The sequence below is a fragment of the Peromyscus leucopus genome, chromosome 8a (assembly GCF_004664715.2).
Source record: "Peromyscus leucopus breed LL Stock chromosome 8a, UCI_PerLeu_2.1, whole genome shotgun sequence".
In the NCBI taxonomy this organism is placed as follows: Eukaryota; Metazoa; Chordata; class Mammalia; order Rodentia; family Cricetidae; genus Peromyscus; species Peromyscus leucopus.
Genome location: NC_051085.1, coordinates 43,527,662 through 43,543,434, shown reverse-complemented (window position 1 = coordinate 43,543,434; position 15,773 = coordinate 43,527,662). Strand labels below are relative to the sequence as shown.

Below are 15,773 nucleotides of genomic sequence, written 5' to 3'. Positions count from 1 at the left end.
GGCTCTGTTGTCGGTGAAACAGGAAAAGGAGATTCAGATGAAAATGATCATGACCCGGGGGGAGTATGTTCTGCAGAGCACCTCTCCAGAAGGCAGCCCGGCTGTTCAGCAGCAGCTGCAGGCTGTGAAGGCCATGTGGGAGTCCCTCTTGTCTGCAGCCATTCGATGTAAAAGGTGGGTGAGGCTGTGTCCAGGGCCGGGGAGCCATGACTGAATGACGACAGAATACTTCAACAGTGGCTGGTCTCCTTCCTTGCTTCCTCTTTCTTCCCTCCCTTCCTTCTTACTACTTCCTGTTTCTCTTTCTTTTCTCCATGACTCCCTCCCTCCCTCTCACCCTTCCTCCCTCCCTTTCTTCTTCTCCTCCTCCCCGTCTCTCTTCTGATAAGAGCTCTAACGAACAAGGGAATCTAGAAGGCGCGGCCCTGTGTTCAGTTGACCTGAAATATTGTGCCCACATTTTAACTAAAATGTGTATTTCTTTGTTGCTGATTGTTGCTTAGATACCAGAGGATAGTCAATGCTCCATAAAATGGGGATATTTCGATTCAAACCAAGTAATTCACTTGGGAGGATTCTTAAGGAAACACTCGTGGAGGAGCGAGGAGGAAAAGGAATGTCATCAAAACCAGTCCTACAGGGCACAGCTGGGACTTTCTGGGCTGGGTGACGCTGAGTGCTGTTTTAGTTCCTCCACGTTGCCCCCTCTGAGGGCAGAAAGTGGAGATTGCTGATGAAGACGTCCCCAGGACACAGGAGGGAGGTGAGGGCTGTCCACTAGGGGCGGACAGTTCTTTGGCCTTCGTTGTTTTCAGCACTAAATCTGGGAGCATGGCAGGGGCCAGGGAGTGTCCTCAGCTTGTGAGACCCAGTATCCAGCAACTGGAAGTCTGGTGGCAGTCCTCCTCTGCAGTGGGAGATCTGAGGACACCTGTGAGTGGCCGCTGACCGTGTCTGCCAAGGCCAATCACAGTATGAAAATTAATCTCAATCATCCACAGCATTAAGTATGTGATGTGTGCAGTGAGCAGAGAAAGTATTTATCTGTCAGGGACATGTTAAGTTTTAATATTTAGGCCACTTCAGGAAATAGGGCACCATTTCCTATTGTGACTTTCTGGTTTTTAAACTTCATGCAAAACGAGCATCATGCTTATTTTTCACAAGTTTCTCCTCTCTGTCACTTTTCTCTGTCATTTCTACTCTGAATGACCAGCTGGGAGTGAGTGTGGATTCCGTCTCTGGTCAGGTCTGCTCTGACTTGACCTAGAGATCTTACTCCAGGTGACCTCCAGCCTCTCCCAGTGCCTGGTGTCCCCGTGACCCTCTAGAGGTCCTGTTCAGTCCCACTTTGGATTTAAATGTACCCTGCTCTCTGAAGCTGTTGTCATCAGAAATTTAGAGTTGGGTTTGGTCAACCCGAGGCAGCTATCTTTCCCAGGCCTCTCCACCCTCTGCTGGCTAGCGAGGCCCGAATGCCCATGAGAGACATTAGACCCACAAAGATACTCAGATTAGGGTACTGACGTTTTCCCCCCTTCAGTCAGCTGGAAGGAGCGCTCTCGAAGTGGACAAGTTATCAGGATGACGTGCGGCAGTTCTCCAGTTGGATGGATGGCGTGGAAGGCAGCCTGAACGAACTGGAAAGACAGCACCCGGAGCTTCGGGAGAAAGTGACCGCACTGGGAAAAGCCAAGGTTCGAACTGGATTACACACTCCGCATTCTACCATGAACTCCAGGCAAAAGTGGTCACCCAGGCCCCAGAGATGCACACGCGGGGGAATTATATTTCTAATATCTTTCTAAAGTAGGATTTTGCTTGAAGTTATTTTACTCAGGAGTGAAATGTTCTTTTCTGGTATAATCATATAGACCCATGTTTTATGACACATTCTATTTAAAATACGTCACTTAGTGTCAGAAGTAAGCGCGCTTCTTTTTAATACATTCTTTGGTACTACCACTGTTTTTTGGTTTTATTTTTGTTTTTGTTTTCCTACCTGCTCTCTCACCCTCAGTGCTAGGCATTAAACTCAAGGCCTTGTGTATGTTGGTCAAGCACTGAACCACTGAGCTAAGCCATAGGCCCTATATTATTACTTTGGGGCAATTTGATCAATATCATATGGTTCACACTATACGAAAAAGTTTTAAAATATGTAAAGAGGTTTTAAAAAACCTCTTTGAATACCTGGGTAATGGTAATTTAATGCCTTTAATCCCAGCGCTGGGGAGGCAGAGGTAGGTGGACCTCTGTGAGTTTAAGGTCAGCCTGGTCTACGGAGCAAATTCCAGGACAGCCAGAGATACACAGAGAAACTCTGTCTCGGCAAACCAAAAACCAACCAAATAAAAACCTCACTTATTGAAGTAGTATTCAAACACAGCATGCTAGGGCCCTTTGCTGGGTAGCCACACCTCCACATAATTATTGGCCTATCATGTCTTGAACTGAATTTACTATGTTCCACGTGGAAATGCTTCACGCTCTCCATTTCTGCTCATTTATATCATCTTATAAGGAACATCTTAGGTTGGCCACCTCCTCACCCCAGGATCCTTCTTTTTCATCCCCATATCATTGTCATTAGTTCCTGCTGATCCGTCTGTTTCCCCTGAATTCTAAGGCTCCTCATTGTCACCTGGTTTCTTGTTGATCAGTTGGCTGCTATCTTCATGTAAAAGTGAACATCTCACTTACCTAAGGGTCCCCTCATTGGTTCCCTATTGTTTACAGTATAAACACTGAGCTCCCTCAGGTATTTGTAAGATAGCAAGCAAAGGTGTATTGTTATAGGGATGTGTACACTCACTTATAAGCATTTAGGTAAATAATTATCACTGGGAAATATCCCCAAGATATGCTGTGAGGTGTGAGACTCTCATTTGGAAAGGGTTAACAGATCATTTGGGGTCAGAGCAGAGGGACAAGAAAGGTGTTTCTGAAACAGGAGACAGGCCAGCCATACCCTCTAGGATTGAGCACAAGAGTAATCTGGAAGGAATGGAAGACAGAGTCTATGGTGTCCCTAGGCTGAGGAAGGAGAGGTCTTGATGCACTATGGGATGAGAATTGCTGGAGCTGAGAGAGCAGGGGAGGGTGCTGAGGTGTCCTGAGGGAGGGGGAGGCACCCTCTCCTGCAGTGTGTTCAGGCTTCCAGTAGACTCCATATCCCAGCCTACCTCATCTTTCACTTCTGTCTAAGAGTCTCCTGTTAAAATCCAATTGAAAGTTAAGAGTGGCCTGGAGTAGGTGGAGAGAACAGGAGACGCCTTCCTGTGTTCGAGACTGGCTATTTGAGAGGTGGGGTCGGGGTGGGAGGGTGGTGGTATTTACTGTTTAAAACAAGAAGGCTGGGGGAGAAGGCTTGATGAGGCAGGATAGTGAGAGGGTGAAAATCAGGAGGCCATTTCTAGATATAAGAAATTTTAAATATTCAAGCAGAAATATAAAGTGCATAATTGGGAAATAGTGTCTCAGAGACATTATGGACCAGATATGAAATACACATAGAAACATTATATACATAGTTTTTTGTTTTGTTTTGTTTTGTTTTGTTTTGTTTTTTGTTTTTCGAGACAGGGTTTCTCTGTGTAGCTTTGCGCCTTTCCTGGAACTCACTTGGTAGCCCAGGCTGGCCTCGAACTCACAGAGATCCACCTGGCTCTGCCTCCCAAGTGCTGGATTAAAGGCATGCGCCACCACCGCCCGGCCATAGTTTTTTATATACACACATGTGTCTGTGAATGGATGGATAGCTAAAGGTCATTTGTCACAGCACAGTTAATATCCCTTAATTCTTGCAAGATCATTGTTGTGCTGGTGCATGAGTAACTCATTTTATTTTTTATTCTTTTATTCTCTAGCTATTAAATGAAGAAGTGCTGAGTCATAGCAGCCTCCTGGAGACCATCGAAGTCAAGAGGGCAGGCATGACAGAGCATTACGTCACCCAGTTAGAGCTGCATGATCTGCAGGAAAGACACCAAGCCATCAAAGAGAGGGCCAAGGTACGGCTCTCCGGAGTCCCATGGATTCACTCAGGGAGGAGGGGGGAGAGCTGGGACCGCTTAAACACTCAGCGATTGCCAAGACCAACAGCCTTGTGAAACACAGCGTACAAGCTAAGTGAATTTCAGTGTTTTTAAAAGTATCACTAGCAAAATTAAACAAAACTTCAAATCTTTTTAGTACCTGAAAGTTAAGGTAGAAAAATAATTCTCAACAAAAAACCCAACTAGAAATGTAACATTTTCACAAAAATTCCAGAGAGCATGCCGTTGAAAAATTGTAAATTCTGTGTGCTGGCTGGCTAAGGCAGTTTTATAAAGTAGAAGACAATCGCCTGGCAGCGTTTACCATTTGTCCCCTAGGCTTCCCAAGGAAAGTAATAACACCTTTTAGGAGCACATTCTGCTTTATTAGGAGAAGTCCAGGACAATAAGCTCAATTCCAAATCCTTAATTAGACACCATGTAAAGTTTCAGTTTTCATTGCTAACTGGATTTTTAAGAAAAGTAAAATCCCTTCATTTTTGGCATGTCCATCTAACATTTTATTGAAAATTCACAGAAGAGGTAGTTATTTCAAAATCATCTTTGGGATCTTTCCAAACTTAAGTATTGGTTTTTATATTCTGTTATTTTTCTTTCTTAGAAATATAGTTTCTTTCTTTTTCTTGTTCATTTTTTAATTAGTTCTTTGAAAATTTCATATGATATATTTTGAAAGTATTTACAAACCCCACTCCTTATCAGCCTTCAATTATGTCCTCTTTCTGAATGGGGAATTTAAAGGTTCTTTTTAAAAGAGAAATTATTCATTTTCTAATGATTTAATAATTATTTTTTTCTAAACTTCAAAAATGTAGCTGACAAGATGTTTCAGCAAGCAAAGTCTCTTGTCACTGAAACTGACAATTTAAGTTTGATCTGGACCCCTAAGTTGAAGGAGAGAGCTGAATCCCAAAAGTTGTCCTCTGACCTCCACAGGCATTCAGTGGCATGTGTACACACACACACACACACACACACACACACACACACACACACGCACAATATATATATAATATATATATATATATACACACACACATAAAAGAAAACGTAACTCCAAAAGTGAATTCTGCATTCAGTGACACGTTGCTTTCTTAACCCTTTTGAATGCTGATCACAGGAAGCAGTAACAAAATTAGAAAAGCTGGTTCGCCTTCACCAGGAGTATCAGAGAGACCTAAAGACCTTTGAAAATTGGCTGGGGCAAGAACAAGAGAGGCTGGACCAATGCTCAGCTCTTCAGGGTGACACCCGCACTCACGAGACAACACTGCGGGAACTCCAGGTAATTCTATCAGAAAGCCAGGGGTCCCTTTCTATGAAAATGGAGTTATAATTTCTATATAGCTGTGAGAAGTTAGTGTGACGTTGGTTCCTACAGAGAGCTGATAGACATTCAGTTAAGGTGAGGCTTGATCTGGGACATTCAAGTTCCCACCACTTGTTAGGCAATTTCAACCAACACAACCAGCTCTTGGAGGAGTCATGAAGCTACCAGGGTGGCTACTGAGCTAGTGTATGTTGTTCGTTGACACACCTGCCTGTTCTCAGAAGGACAGTTTCGGATGAAGGATAAAACAGCAAGAGCCAACAAAAGACGGCCGGCTCTGAGTGAAACTGATAGCACGATCTGTAGCCACTGGATGTCAGTCAAAAACTCTTGCACTCCTGGGGGTGTGGGACTTGGCTCAGAATTCAAGAAAAGAAATCAGAGTAGCTGGGAGACGTGTGGATACTTTGGACACTGCAGACAGACTGAGTAGGGTTCACAGCCCATGTCCTTATTCACTCAGTTGGTTACTCAACTAAGACAAAGCAGGTACTTTCCAGTAGCAGGTAAAGGTGGCTTGGGCACATTAAGTCTCATACAGTTCAGTGTGGAAAACAGACCCATGAGTACATTAAGGGGTCTTATGGCAGTATTAAACCCTTAATCATTCATACATGCAGAGTTAGGTAGAGTCGGGGAAGTCTCCAGGAAAAGGCTTCTAGGAGCACACAACAAAGAATTGGAAAAGGCTGATAAGACCACCCCATTCCCCACAAGGGAGTGTACTGGAACTTGTTAACATGCTGTTGACCCCAGATAGAATTGGTTCAAGACTAAGAAGTGGTCCTTACAGCTAGGACAAGGTAGGAGAAGCAAAGACTCATGGTTTTCCCTGGTATATGCAATCTCCATGACCTTCTGCTGAGTTTCAAGCAGTGTTGTGTAATGTCAAGCAAACAGGTTGGGGTTAGGAAACTTGGACTCTACTTCTCCATGGGACTTGCTACTAGGCGACTTCAGACATGAAGGAACTTCTCCTCTCTCAGTTTCCTCAACACAACTGTGAAGATAAAATGAGAAGAAACTCTGTCTTACTAAGATAATAAATTCCAGATAAATAAACACTAGAAGTTACACAAGTTACAATTTCATTAACTGATTTAAGAGTCTCATCTGCCTTACCTTATAATAATAAGCGTTCTGATCTGTGAGCTCTTACAGGCCCGGCTGTCACTCTGTGTGTATGTGTACACATGCATGTACATACACATGCTACCGTTATTTAAGACAGGGTTCTGGCATACAGCCCAGTCTAGCCTTGAGCTCAGGATATTCCTACCTCAGTCTCTTGCATGCAGATACTGCAGGCAGGCTTCCCAGCACCCAGCAGCTGTTGCCATTCCCTTGAGAGCGGTTGATTTTGTGTCCTTAAATAGCTCTCCTCTCATGGCACCCCAGACACCCTGGGAAGCAAACGCTGGACTCCTTCAGTTGCTATGCACAAACTGAACCAGCAGGTTCCTGCCTACATTTCTCTTGTGTTGGGCAGACGCCTGTTAAGTCACATCAGCATGGCTCAAACTCCAGGCCCTTGCCATCCATGTGTCTGTCTTGAGTCTCCACAAACACCGAAGAGGAAGGAGGAAGGCAGTGGCAGGGAACGGCCGTGGAGCACCGTAACTCTGCTACACAGCTACAAGACAGGCCGTCCCCAGGATCCTTATGTCCTCCCAGGCATGTCCAGGAGCATGTGGACTCTGCTACTAGGTGACATCAGACACAAGACAGCCTCCCTGATGCCACATAGTGAGATTAAGTGAAAAGTAAGAAAACCTTACTTAAACAACTGATGAATGCATGAAGCAAATAAATATTAGACGTTAGAAGAGTCACAATTTTGTAGACCATAGGCACCAATTAGTTTATATAAACTGAGGGTCTAATTTGAGTCATGGAACATATATCCATACTTAAATATCAAAGTACTCGATATATTAGGGTACATGAGAATTTATCTAGTAGAATGATGATTTATGTAATAGATAAAACTATTTTTATATTTATATTTTTGTAAAACATGGAAGAGGAGATAAATTAAGATTAATAGATTAGAGTAGGAATCAGTTAACTACAGCATATGGTCACAATGGCTGTGCTTTAAGAAAAGTTTTATTGGTACACAGCCACACTCCTTGACACTGTCTATGGCCGGATGAGCAGGGCACTAGCAGAATTAAATAACAGTAGCACAGCCCAAAGACCTGCAAAACCTAAGGTATTTATTTTCAAGCCTTTTTGGTGGGGGAAAAAACAGGCAAACAAGGAGTATTTATAGAACATCATCTTGAAAGAAATTTACGAATTTTAAAATAAAGCTTCTATGTTGGCAAGTGTTATGTAAATATGTGTTTTCTTGTTTCGTGTGCACATAAAAAGCACACGGTACAGCACTCTGATGTTGACATTGCACTTGAGGAAGCGTGGGAGATTCCTGCATCTGGCTGTAAAAACCGTTATATATTGGCAATTTCAAATGATTGTAGGCAACAGTGTAGACTTCTCTTTTAGGAGCAGGATTAAGACAGTCGCCCTAGGTAGCTCAGAGTAGCCTTCAGTTTGCCGTGTATCTTAAGCTGCTCACAGATTGATGATCCTCCTGCCTCAGTGCCTTGTGAATCCTGGGCTCACATCTGTACACCATTGCACAAGTTTGGTTCTATTGGTCTTTCATTTGTGTGTATGGTGCTAGGGGTTGAAAGCCAGGGTTTTTGCATACCGAGCAAGCACCGGACTGAGCTAAAGGGCCATCCACATTACTACATTCTGACTGAATGTGTTGCTGCCTTTAATGTTCATGGTGGGGTTTTACATGGTTCTTTTTTTTTTATTATAGATAATCATTTCACTCAACAACCTGGATTTATTTCTTATGACTAGAACTTAAAGTATATAATACCATTTTGCCAGAATAGTTAAGGATATGATATTTCTATAGAAAGCAATATATACTACTTAAGATATGTTCATACTCATTTGTTTAGGGTGAATCGTCAAGGCTTATACTGTGGTCAAGAGAATATATGTATATAAAGGGGTATCTAGTAGGCTGGTATAATGATTCAGCCTCCTGGGTCTATATGCCTACAAAGGGTACTGGTCCAAATTTTCTGGGCCACCACATTCCCTAGAGCACAAACCTGGAAGAGGATTCCTACCCCTTGCAATAAAGAGGATCCACACTTCCTTTCTCAGCAGTAATTGTAGCACCCAGTTAATGCCAAAGCCACTAGCCTTGCTGCCTTGTAAGAAGAGTCTGAGCTGTCATAAGCCTAGGTTATTGTTTTAAACAATATCACTTCTGCCATGACTGCTTTTGCCTACAAGCTGAAAAATCAGATTTCAGAAACTTAACTGAGAAATTGTTAATTTATTTTTTATTTATTTATTTTGTTTGTTTGTTTTGTTTTTTGACACAGGGTTTCTCGGTGTAGCCCTGGCTATCCTGGATCTCACTCTGTAGACCGGGCTGGCATCGAACTCAGAGATTCCCGCTGCCTCTGTCTCCTGAGTGCTGGGATTAAAGGTGTGCCCCACCACTGCCCGGTGGAAATTGTTATTTTAATTGGGAGATTTTCAGGCTCTTTCTCCAGACTTAGGAAGGCCATGTTCATTGTTAGGTATGCAAGTATGCATTGCTTAATAGCGCAGAATAAAATCACGTGTCTAGTGTGAGTTACAAGCTGGCCCAGATGGTTTAGCTGAGATGCGCTGATGGGTGCAGACGCTGAGTGAGTCATGATGGCCCTGCCCTTTCTCCTGCAGGAGCTTCAGGTGCACTGTGCAGAGGGTCAGGCCCTGCTGAACTCGGTCCTGCACACCCGGGATGACGTGATCCCCTCGGGCATCCCCCAGGCAGAAGACAGAGTGCTGGAGTCCCTTCGTCAGGACTGGCAGGTTTACCAGCACAGACTGGCTGAGACCCGGACGCAATTCAACACTGTGGTGAACAAACTGAGGCTGATGGAGCAAAAGTTCCAGCAAGTGGATGAGTGGTTCAAAAGAATGGAGGAGAAAATCAGCGTCAGGAGCGAATGCCGGAGTAGCCGAACCACCAAGGAGATACAGTTGCTTCAGATGAAGGTGCAACTCCGGGGAACTGCCAGGCCTCGTCAAAGCAAAGGGCCTTGCATAGTTTGTAGTTTGTTTCGTGAAAACATCAGGGGGTTGTCTGTCTGTTTTCACCCTGCTTATCTAGGACGGTGACGATAAATGAAATGGCTCCCCTCGCAACAATCACTTCTTAGGTTCATCTTTGACAGAATGGGGTTTGGTGCTGGGTCAGTGAGCTGGCTCAGCAGGTAACCCTTAATTACCTGAGTTTGGTCCCTAGTCCCCATACCGGAAGGACAGAGCCACCTTAAAGTTGTCCTCTGACCTCCACACGCGGGCAAGCACACACATGTGCAAGCACACACACATTAGTAACTAATTTTAAAAATTATTTTAAAATGTAAAAAGGAATACAGTTTTGTCAAACTATTGTATTTATTTCCCATGTCTGCTGACTTCCTTTATAAAAATATGGAAGTGACAAACTTTTACAATCATGGTTATGATATGAAAGGGATCTAACATAGCTCCTTAAGTTAACAATTCATAACTAGTTTCTTTCTAATGTTTATATAAGTTCCTTGCACACATCCAAAATAATGTATAGCCTTGGTAATTTGTTCACATTATTCATTTCAATATCTTAAAACTGATTAAACTGCAAGAGAAGATGTGAAACACTTTTTTAAAAGGGCATTTGCACCAAAGTATAATATATAAAGAAAGGTACCCAGAGTTACAGATATACAATCATCATCACACTATTGTAACACAATTTTTCACAAAGATTATATCTGACACACTTTCAAAATTGCATCTCAGAATAAATATACTCATAAACACATGTGGAAATCATGTTCTCTTCAGTAGGTGCACACAGTATTTGTCTTATTTAAGAACGTCCAGGACTAAGTTCCTTTCTCTCTGGTTCTTACGTCATCTCAGAAGTGGCATGAAGACCTGTCAGCGCACAGAGATGAAGTTGAGGAGGTAGGCACGAGAGCCCAGGAGATCCTGGAGGAGAGCCACGTGAGCAGCAGGATGGGCAGCCAGGCCACCCAACTGACTTCCCGGTACCAGGCCCTGCTGCTCCAAGTGCTGGTGAGCCGCCCCCATCCCCCGCCACTTACAGGGGACAGCTGCCATCGTGAGCCTAAGTGGTCTTTCTTTACCAGCTTCTACAGAAGATGTCTAGTGGTCCACAGTGGCCCTGGCCCTGGGGCTTTCATCCGTGGTTCAATCTTCTCTTTGCTTTCACAGGAGCAAATAAAATTCTTAGAAGAGGAAATCCAGACTCTGGAGGAAACAGAATCATCCCTCAGTTCCTATTCGGATTGGTATGGCTCCACTCTTAAAAACTTCAAGAATGTGGCTACCAAAATCGATAAAGTTGATGAAGGAATGATGGGGAAAAAATTGAAGACTTTGGAGGTAGGCATGCATCCTCCTGGCCCCAACCTCCCTCCTCTCATGATCCTGTTCTACCGGGTAGATCTAGAACCACGTGTGCTCTTCCTGACTCCAAGTGCTTGATGGTCTTCAATTCATCGTTTTAGTCCAAATATGGTTATACATGCTTTAAGGCCAAAGCCAATGCACTCATGTGTGATGTACAGTCCTCTGAATGGCCCAAGTGCACCTGTGCCCCAGATCTTACTTTGGCAAAGCCTGACACTAGGATGTTAAATTCACATCCTGGTGTTATTAACAGACTAGTCAACAAAATCCTTTGGGATAAAAGTTTGCTGGGTATAATAGACACACACAGAGTTCCTTTTTAAGTCTCTGATTTGAAAAGTGTGTATTGATGAAGACTTCAATCCTCTGTTGAATTAAAGAAGGGAACTTCAGATTCCTTGACAGGTCCAACTTGGAAAAAAAAATTCCAAAATTTATTTTAAGGAACTGCAGAATGATTGCAAATAGAATCTGAAAATCTTTACTTGCAGAGAATAAAATCCACGCTGCATGTGCTTAACACTTGCTTTCTGTGCAGGCTGGTTTTCTATCAACACAAGTTAGAGTCATTGGAGAGGAGGGAACCTCAGTGGAAAAAAAATGAGCTGTAGGAAAGCCTATAAGGCATTTTCTCAGCTAGTGATCCATGGGGAGGGCCCAGCATATTGTGAGTAGTGCCACCCCTGGGCTGGTGGTCCTGGGTTCTAAAGGAGAGCAGGCTGAGCATCAGTAGCTGCCCTCACTACTTTCAATAATGGATTGCTGTACAGAACTGTGAATGAAATAAACCCTTTCCTCCTCAGGTTGCTTATGGTCATTTCACAGCAGTAGTAACCCAGTTCTTTCTCAGGTTTTATTGAAAGACATGGAGAAGGGCCACAGTTTGCTGAAATCGGCTCGGGAGAAAGGGGAGCGGGCTGGGAAATTCCTGGAGGAGAGTGAGGCTGAGGCACTGAGGAAGGAGATCCACGGCCACATGGAGCAGCTGAAGGACCTGACTGGCACTGTGAGGAAGGAGCACATGAGCCTGGAGAAGGGCCTTCACTTAGCCAAAGAGTTCTCAGATAAATGCAAAGTGCTCACCCGATGGATGGCAGAATACCGGGAGATCCTGCACACACCCGAAGAACCCAAAATGGAGCTGTATGAAAAAAAGGCTCAGCTTTCCAAATACAAGGTAGTCCCTTGCTACCTACTAACACATGCATGTGGAAACCAGGCAGGGACTGAATGGGAGAGAGTCTATTCCTAAAGTGTTCACCTGCAGAGGTGCTGAAGCGTACCCCTATATATCCTCTTTGCTGCGGATTTATGCAGCTATAGTTGGCTAAATATACAGCTTTGGCATGATTTTTCCTATTAGGGACTAATATTCAAAAGTTGGTAAAAATCAATCAACACACCTTTGTGATACAGATATTTGGATGTTCTCAAAAGTGTTCATCTCCCAGCCTGAGGGCATCATGTAACTGAAGGTAGCTATGAATGGAGTCAACCACATAAGCTTAAAAATCTATTGAGAAATTTTTTGCGAGTTTTTTTTCCTGTAATTTGACTGCATGATTCCCAAATGTGACCTTTGTCACTGACGACACATCTATTCCATGTAGTCATTTCTGTTCTTTTTTGGTTCCCCAGTCCTAGAATCTGACTCAGCAATTTGGAAATGAGATAGCACAGTTTAAAGACAATGACTTCTAACTGACCAATTATAGGTAAACACCAGACAATTTGGTTTCTGGAGGAGCAGTGATACATTCTAGAGGTAGAGAGAAGATATAAACAGAGAATGTTATGGATTTCACCTGCTCAGACTTTCAAAATAATCACCAAAGCTGGCTTCCACTTACATGTGATGTATTGTCATGATTGCCTTACACATTTCTGCCCACCCGGTCTTAACTAAAGAAAATCTGGCAAAGATATCACGATAGAAACACACACACACACACACACACACACACACACACACACACAGTCTGTATATACGTGTGTGTGGGTGTGTGTGTGTGGGGGGGTGGTCTCAAATTCATGGCCCAATACCTTGACGGAGTTGTAGGCCATCTGGGTTTGAAAATAGCCCTGAAGGATTTAGCAGCAGGTTTAGGAATGATGGCATCCAAGCTGACCCCAGACTGCGTCTGCAGAAGCTGGTGACATTTCTGGCTTCTGTGTTGTCCCTGGCCTCCCCTCCAGGCCTGGCAGCTTGTTTGTCCCTGAAGATGCACTCATGCGAATCGCCTGCTCTCCTCCCCGAGTTCGGATCCATTTCCTAGTGTAGTTAAGTATGCTTTGAGTCTGTCTCAGCAAGTGTGATGCTGGACATTCTCTACCTAAGGCCAACTCTAACGCCAGCTGCAACCGACACGGTGACCTCCAGACTGAAGGACAGTCCTTCCTGTTGGCCTTTGTCTCTGCTGAAAGCAAGGAAATGTGAGGCAGAAATATGAGCTGTGTTCGGTTTCACTAAATGGCAATTTTATATTTTCCCCTACACTGCCAGAGGCCGTTCCATGTGCTCCCCCCACCCCATTGTATTTTAAAATAGTGCAAACCATGGTAAAGTATTCTCCTTTTAACACTCTGTACTTAATTGGCTCAGTTAGTATTTGCTAGATCCTTCTCTGAGGTAGGTGCTGTCGTGGCTGCCACAGGCACCCATGTATTTATTTCCTCCTTGTTCACCCAAATGAGATGGCTGCTTTTCCCTTTTTTGTCCCCGTGATTCAAGTCACTGCAACAAACGGTGCTGTCCCACGAGCCGTCCGTGAACTCGGTGCGAGAGAAGGGTGAGGCACTCCTGGAACTGGTACAGGACCAGACGTTAAAGGACAAGATCCAGAAGCTTCAAAGTGACTTCCAGGACCTCTGCAGCGTAGGAAAGGTGAGGGGAGAGAGGGGTACCATGAGTGCGGACCCCCCAGGATGTGACGAAGGAAGCCTGCCTCCCTCCTCTCCACTACAGACCTCTGAGGACCGGCATGGGTCAGAGGCACATTAACCAACCGCATGATGGCTGATTCTTTCCATTCCTGATGATTTGCTACACAATTAATTTCCTATTAGATGCTGGGGATGGAACCAATGGCTTTGAATGTACTCACCGTACACTCTACCCCAGAACAGCACCCTAGCCCCATCCTGGTAGTCTTCTGACACTATTCGGGCTGCCTAGCTTACAAGTTCCCCTGGGCGATTTTAAAGATAACACAATCCTGAGTAGGTTGCAGGCTCCAAGGCCAGCTCTGACACGTACCTGGTTTTGCAGGAGCGTGTCTCCAGTCTGGAAGCCAAAGTCAAAGACCACGAAGACTACAACAGTGAACTCCAAGAGGTAGAAAAGTGGCTGCTGCAGATGTCCAGCCGGCTGGTGGCACCTGACCTTTTGGAGGCCAGCAGCCTAGAGACCATTACCCAGCAGCTTGCCCATCACAAGGTACAGCTAATCTCACCACAGGGAGCCTTTGACTGCCCTGCCACTGTGTATGTGTCTGTATGTGTATGACTGCGCATGTGTACATGCATGTGGGTGTGCACATGTGTGTCTTCAATGCAGCTCTGAGCTATGACCATGTTTCAAGAACCTGGTGTGAGTCTCAAGTGCAGCTGACAATTTGGAGCCATTGGACTTGATACTTGGGAGGAAAAAAAAAAAAAGATGACTCAAATTTCAGCACTTGGCTTCCAAACATGTTGCACTTTGTTGAGCTCATAGACTTTTTTTTTTTTTTTTTCTGTCCTGGAATTTAGTCTGCACGGATCATTTAGCACAGGAAGAGATTCCTTCTGCTTTAGAAACACATGCCAACCATGGAACACAGGACTGGGAGTCAGTCTGCATTCTAGGCTAGCCACATACCCTTCCTCGATGGGACCCAAGCCTCTCTGGGCACAGTTTGTCCTCATCTTGTCTCACCTCCTAACTGTTGTGCTGGAAACTCTAGGGAATGGCATCCATGGAAGCATTTTGTGACCCACAAAAGAGCAACATTGAGAGCAGACTTCCTTATCTTGGCAGGTCTCTGTTCTTAGTAATTACACATACTGGTGACAGGCAGCATGTGGACCATTTTATAGAATGACCTGCCGTGATCTTAATGAGCAATAATTTTATCTGTGATGTAGATTGAAACCTTGTGGTGTGCCAGGAAAGCCATAAGCCTCTTTGTCTCTTTGTTGCAAATAGGGATAGAAAACCAGCTACTAATCTATGACCAGACTTCTATGAACATGCCAGGTCTCATTTGATCCTAGAAGCTAAATAGGGTTGGCTATGCTCGGTCCGTAGATGGGAGATGAGCAACTCTTGTGCTGATATTGTTAGGTTATAAGAATATGCTGTCCAATGGTGATGTGCATCCTGTTGCTGTGGTAACTACCATGGGAAGCATAGGAAGCCAAGCAACCTGGGAAGGAAAGGGTTTCTGTCACCTTACAGCTTACGGTCCATCAGGAAGGGGAGTCAGGCCAGGGGTTCGATGCAGGAACAGAAGCAACAGCCGTGGAGGAACTCAGAATACTGGTTTGCTCTCTCTGGCTTGCTCAGTTGCTTTTTTATACAACCCAGGACCACCTGCCCAAGAGTGATCCCACCCACGGTGTACAGGACCCTTCCACATCAGTCATTAATCAAAAAAAAAAAATGCCTCACGGACTTGCCCAGAGACCAATTTCATAGAGACATTTTTTCAATTGCTGTTCCTTGTTCTTAGATGACCCTAGCTTGTGTCATGTTGACAAAAGACTAAGCAGTATGTAGACTAACCTAATGGATAGTCCATCCCTGCAGGAACCTCCTCTCCCCCTCTCTCTCACTCTTCTCCCTCTCCTTCTTCCTCCCCTTCCCCTCTGCTTCTCCCTCTCCATCATCCTCTCCC

General features: G+C 44.4%; 1 protein-coding gene across 1 annotated transcript in view; it reads left to right on the top strand.

The window, feature by feature from the left end:
* Positions 1–15,773, top strand: part of LOC114707476 (nesprin-1) — a 280,202-nt gene that overhangs the window by 250,147 nt on the left and 14,282 nt on the right. The window contains exons 63-72 of the mRNA XM_028890206.2: positions 2–174; positions 1,544–1,697; positions 3,870–4,013; positions 5,179–5,343; positions 9,151–9,468; positions 10,384–10,539; positions 10,699–10,869; positions 11,747–12,073; positions 13,628–13,780; positions 14,165–14,332. Of these exons, the coding sequence (XP_028746039.2) occupies positions 2–174; positions 1,544–1,697; positions 3,870–4,013; positions 5,179–5,343; positions 9,151–9,468; positions 10,384–10,539; positions 10,699–10,869; positions 11,747–12,073; positions 13,628–13,780; positions 14,165–14,332 (1,929 nt within the window). The remainder of the gene's footprint in view (position 1; positions 175–1,543; positions 1,698–3,869; positions 4,014–5,178; positions 5,344–9,150; positions 9,469–10,383; positions 10,540–10,698; positions 10,870–11,746; positions 12,074–13,627; positions 13,781–14,164; positions 14,333–15,773) is intronic.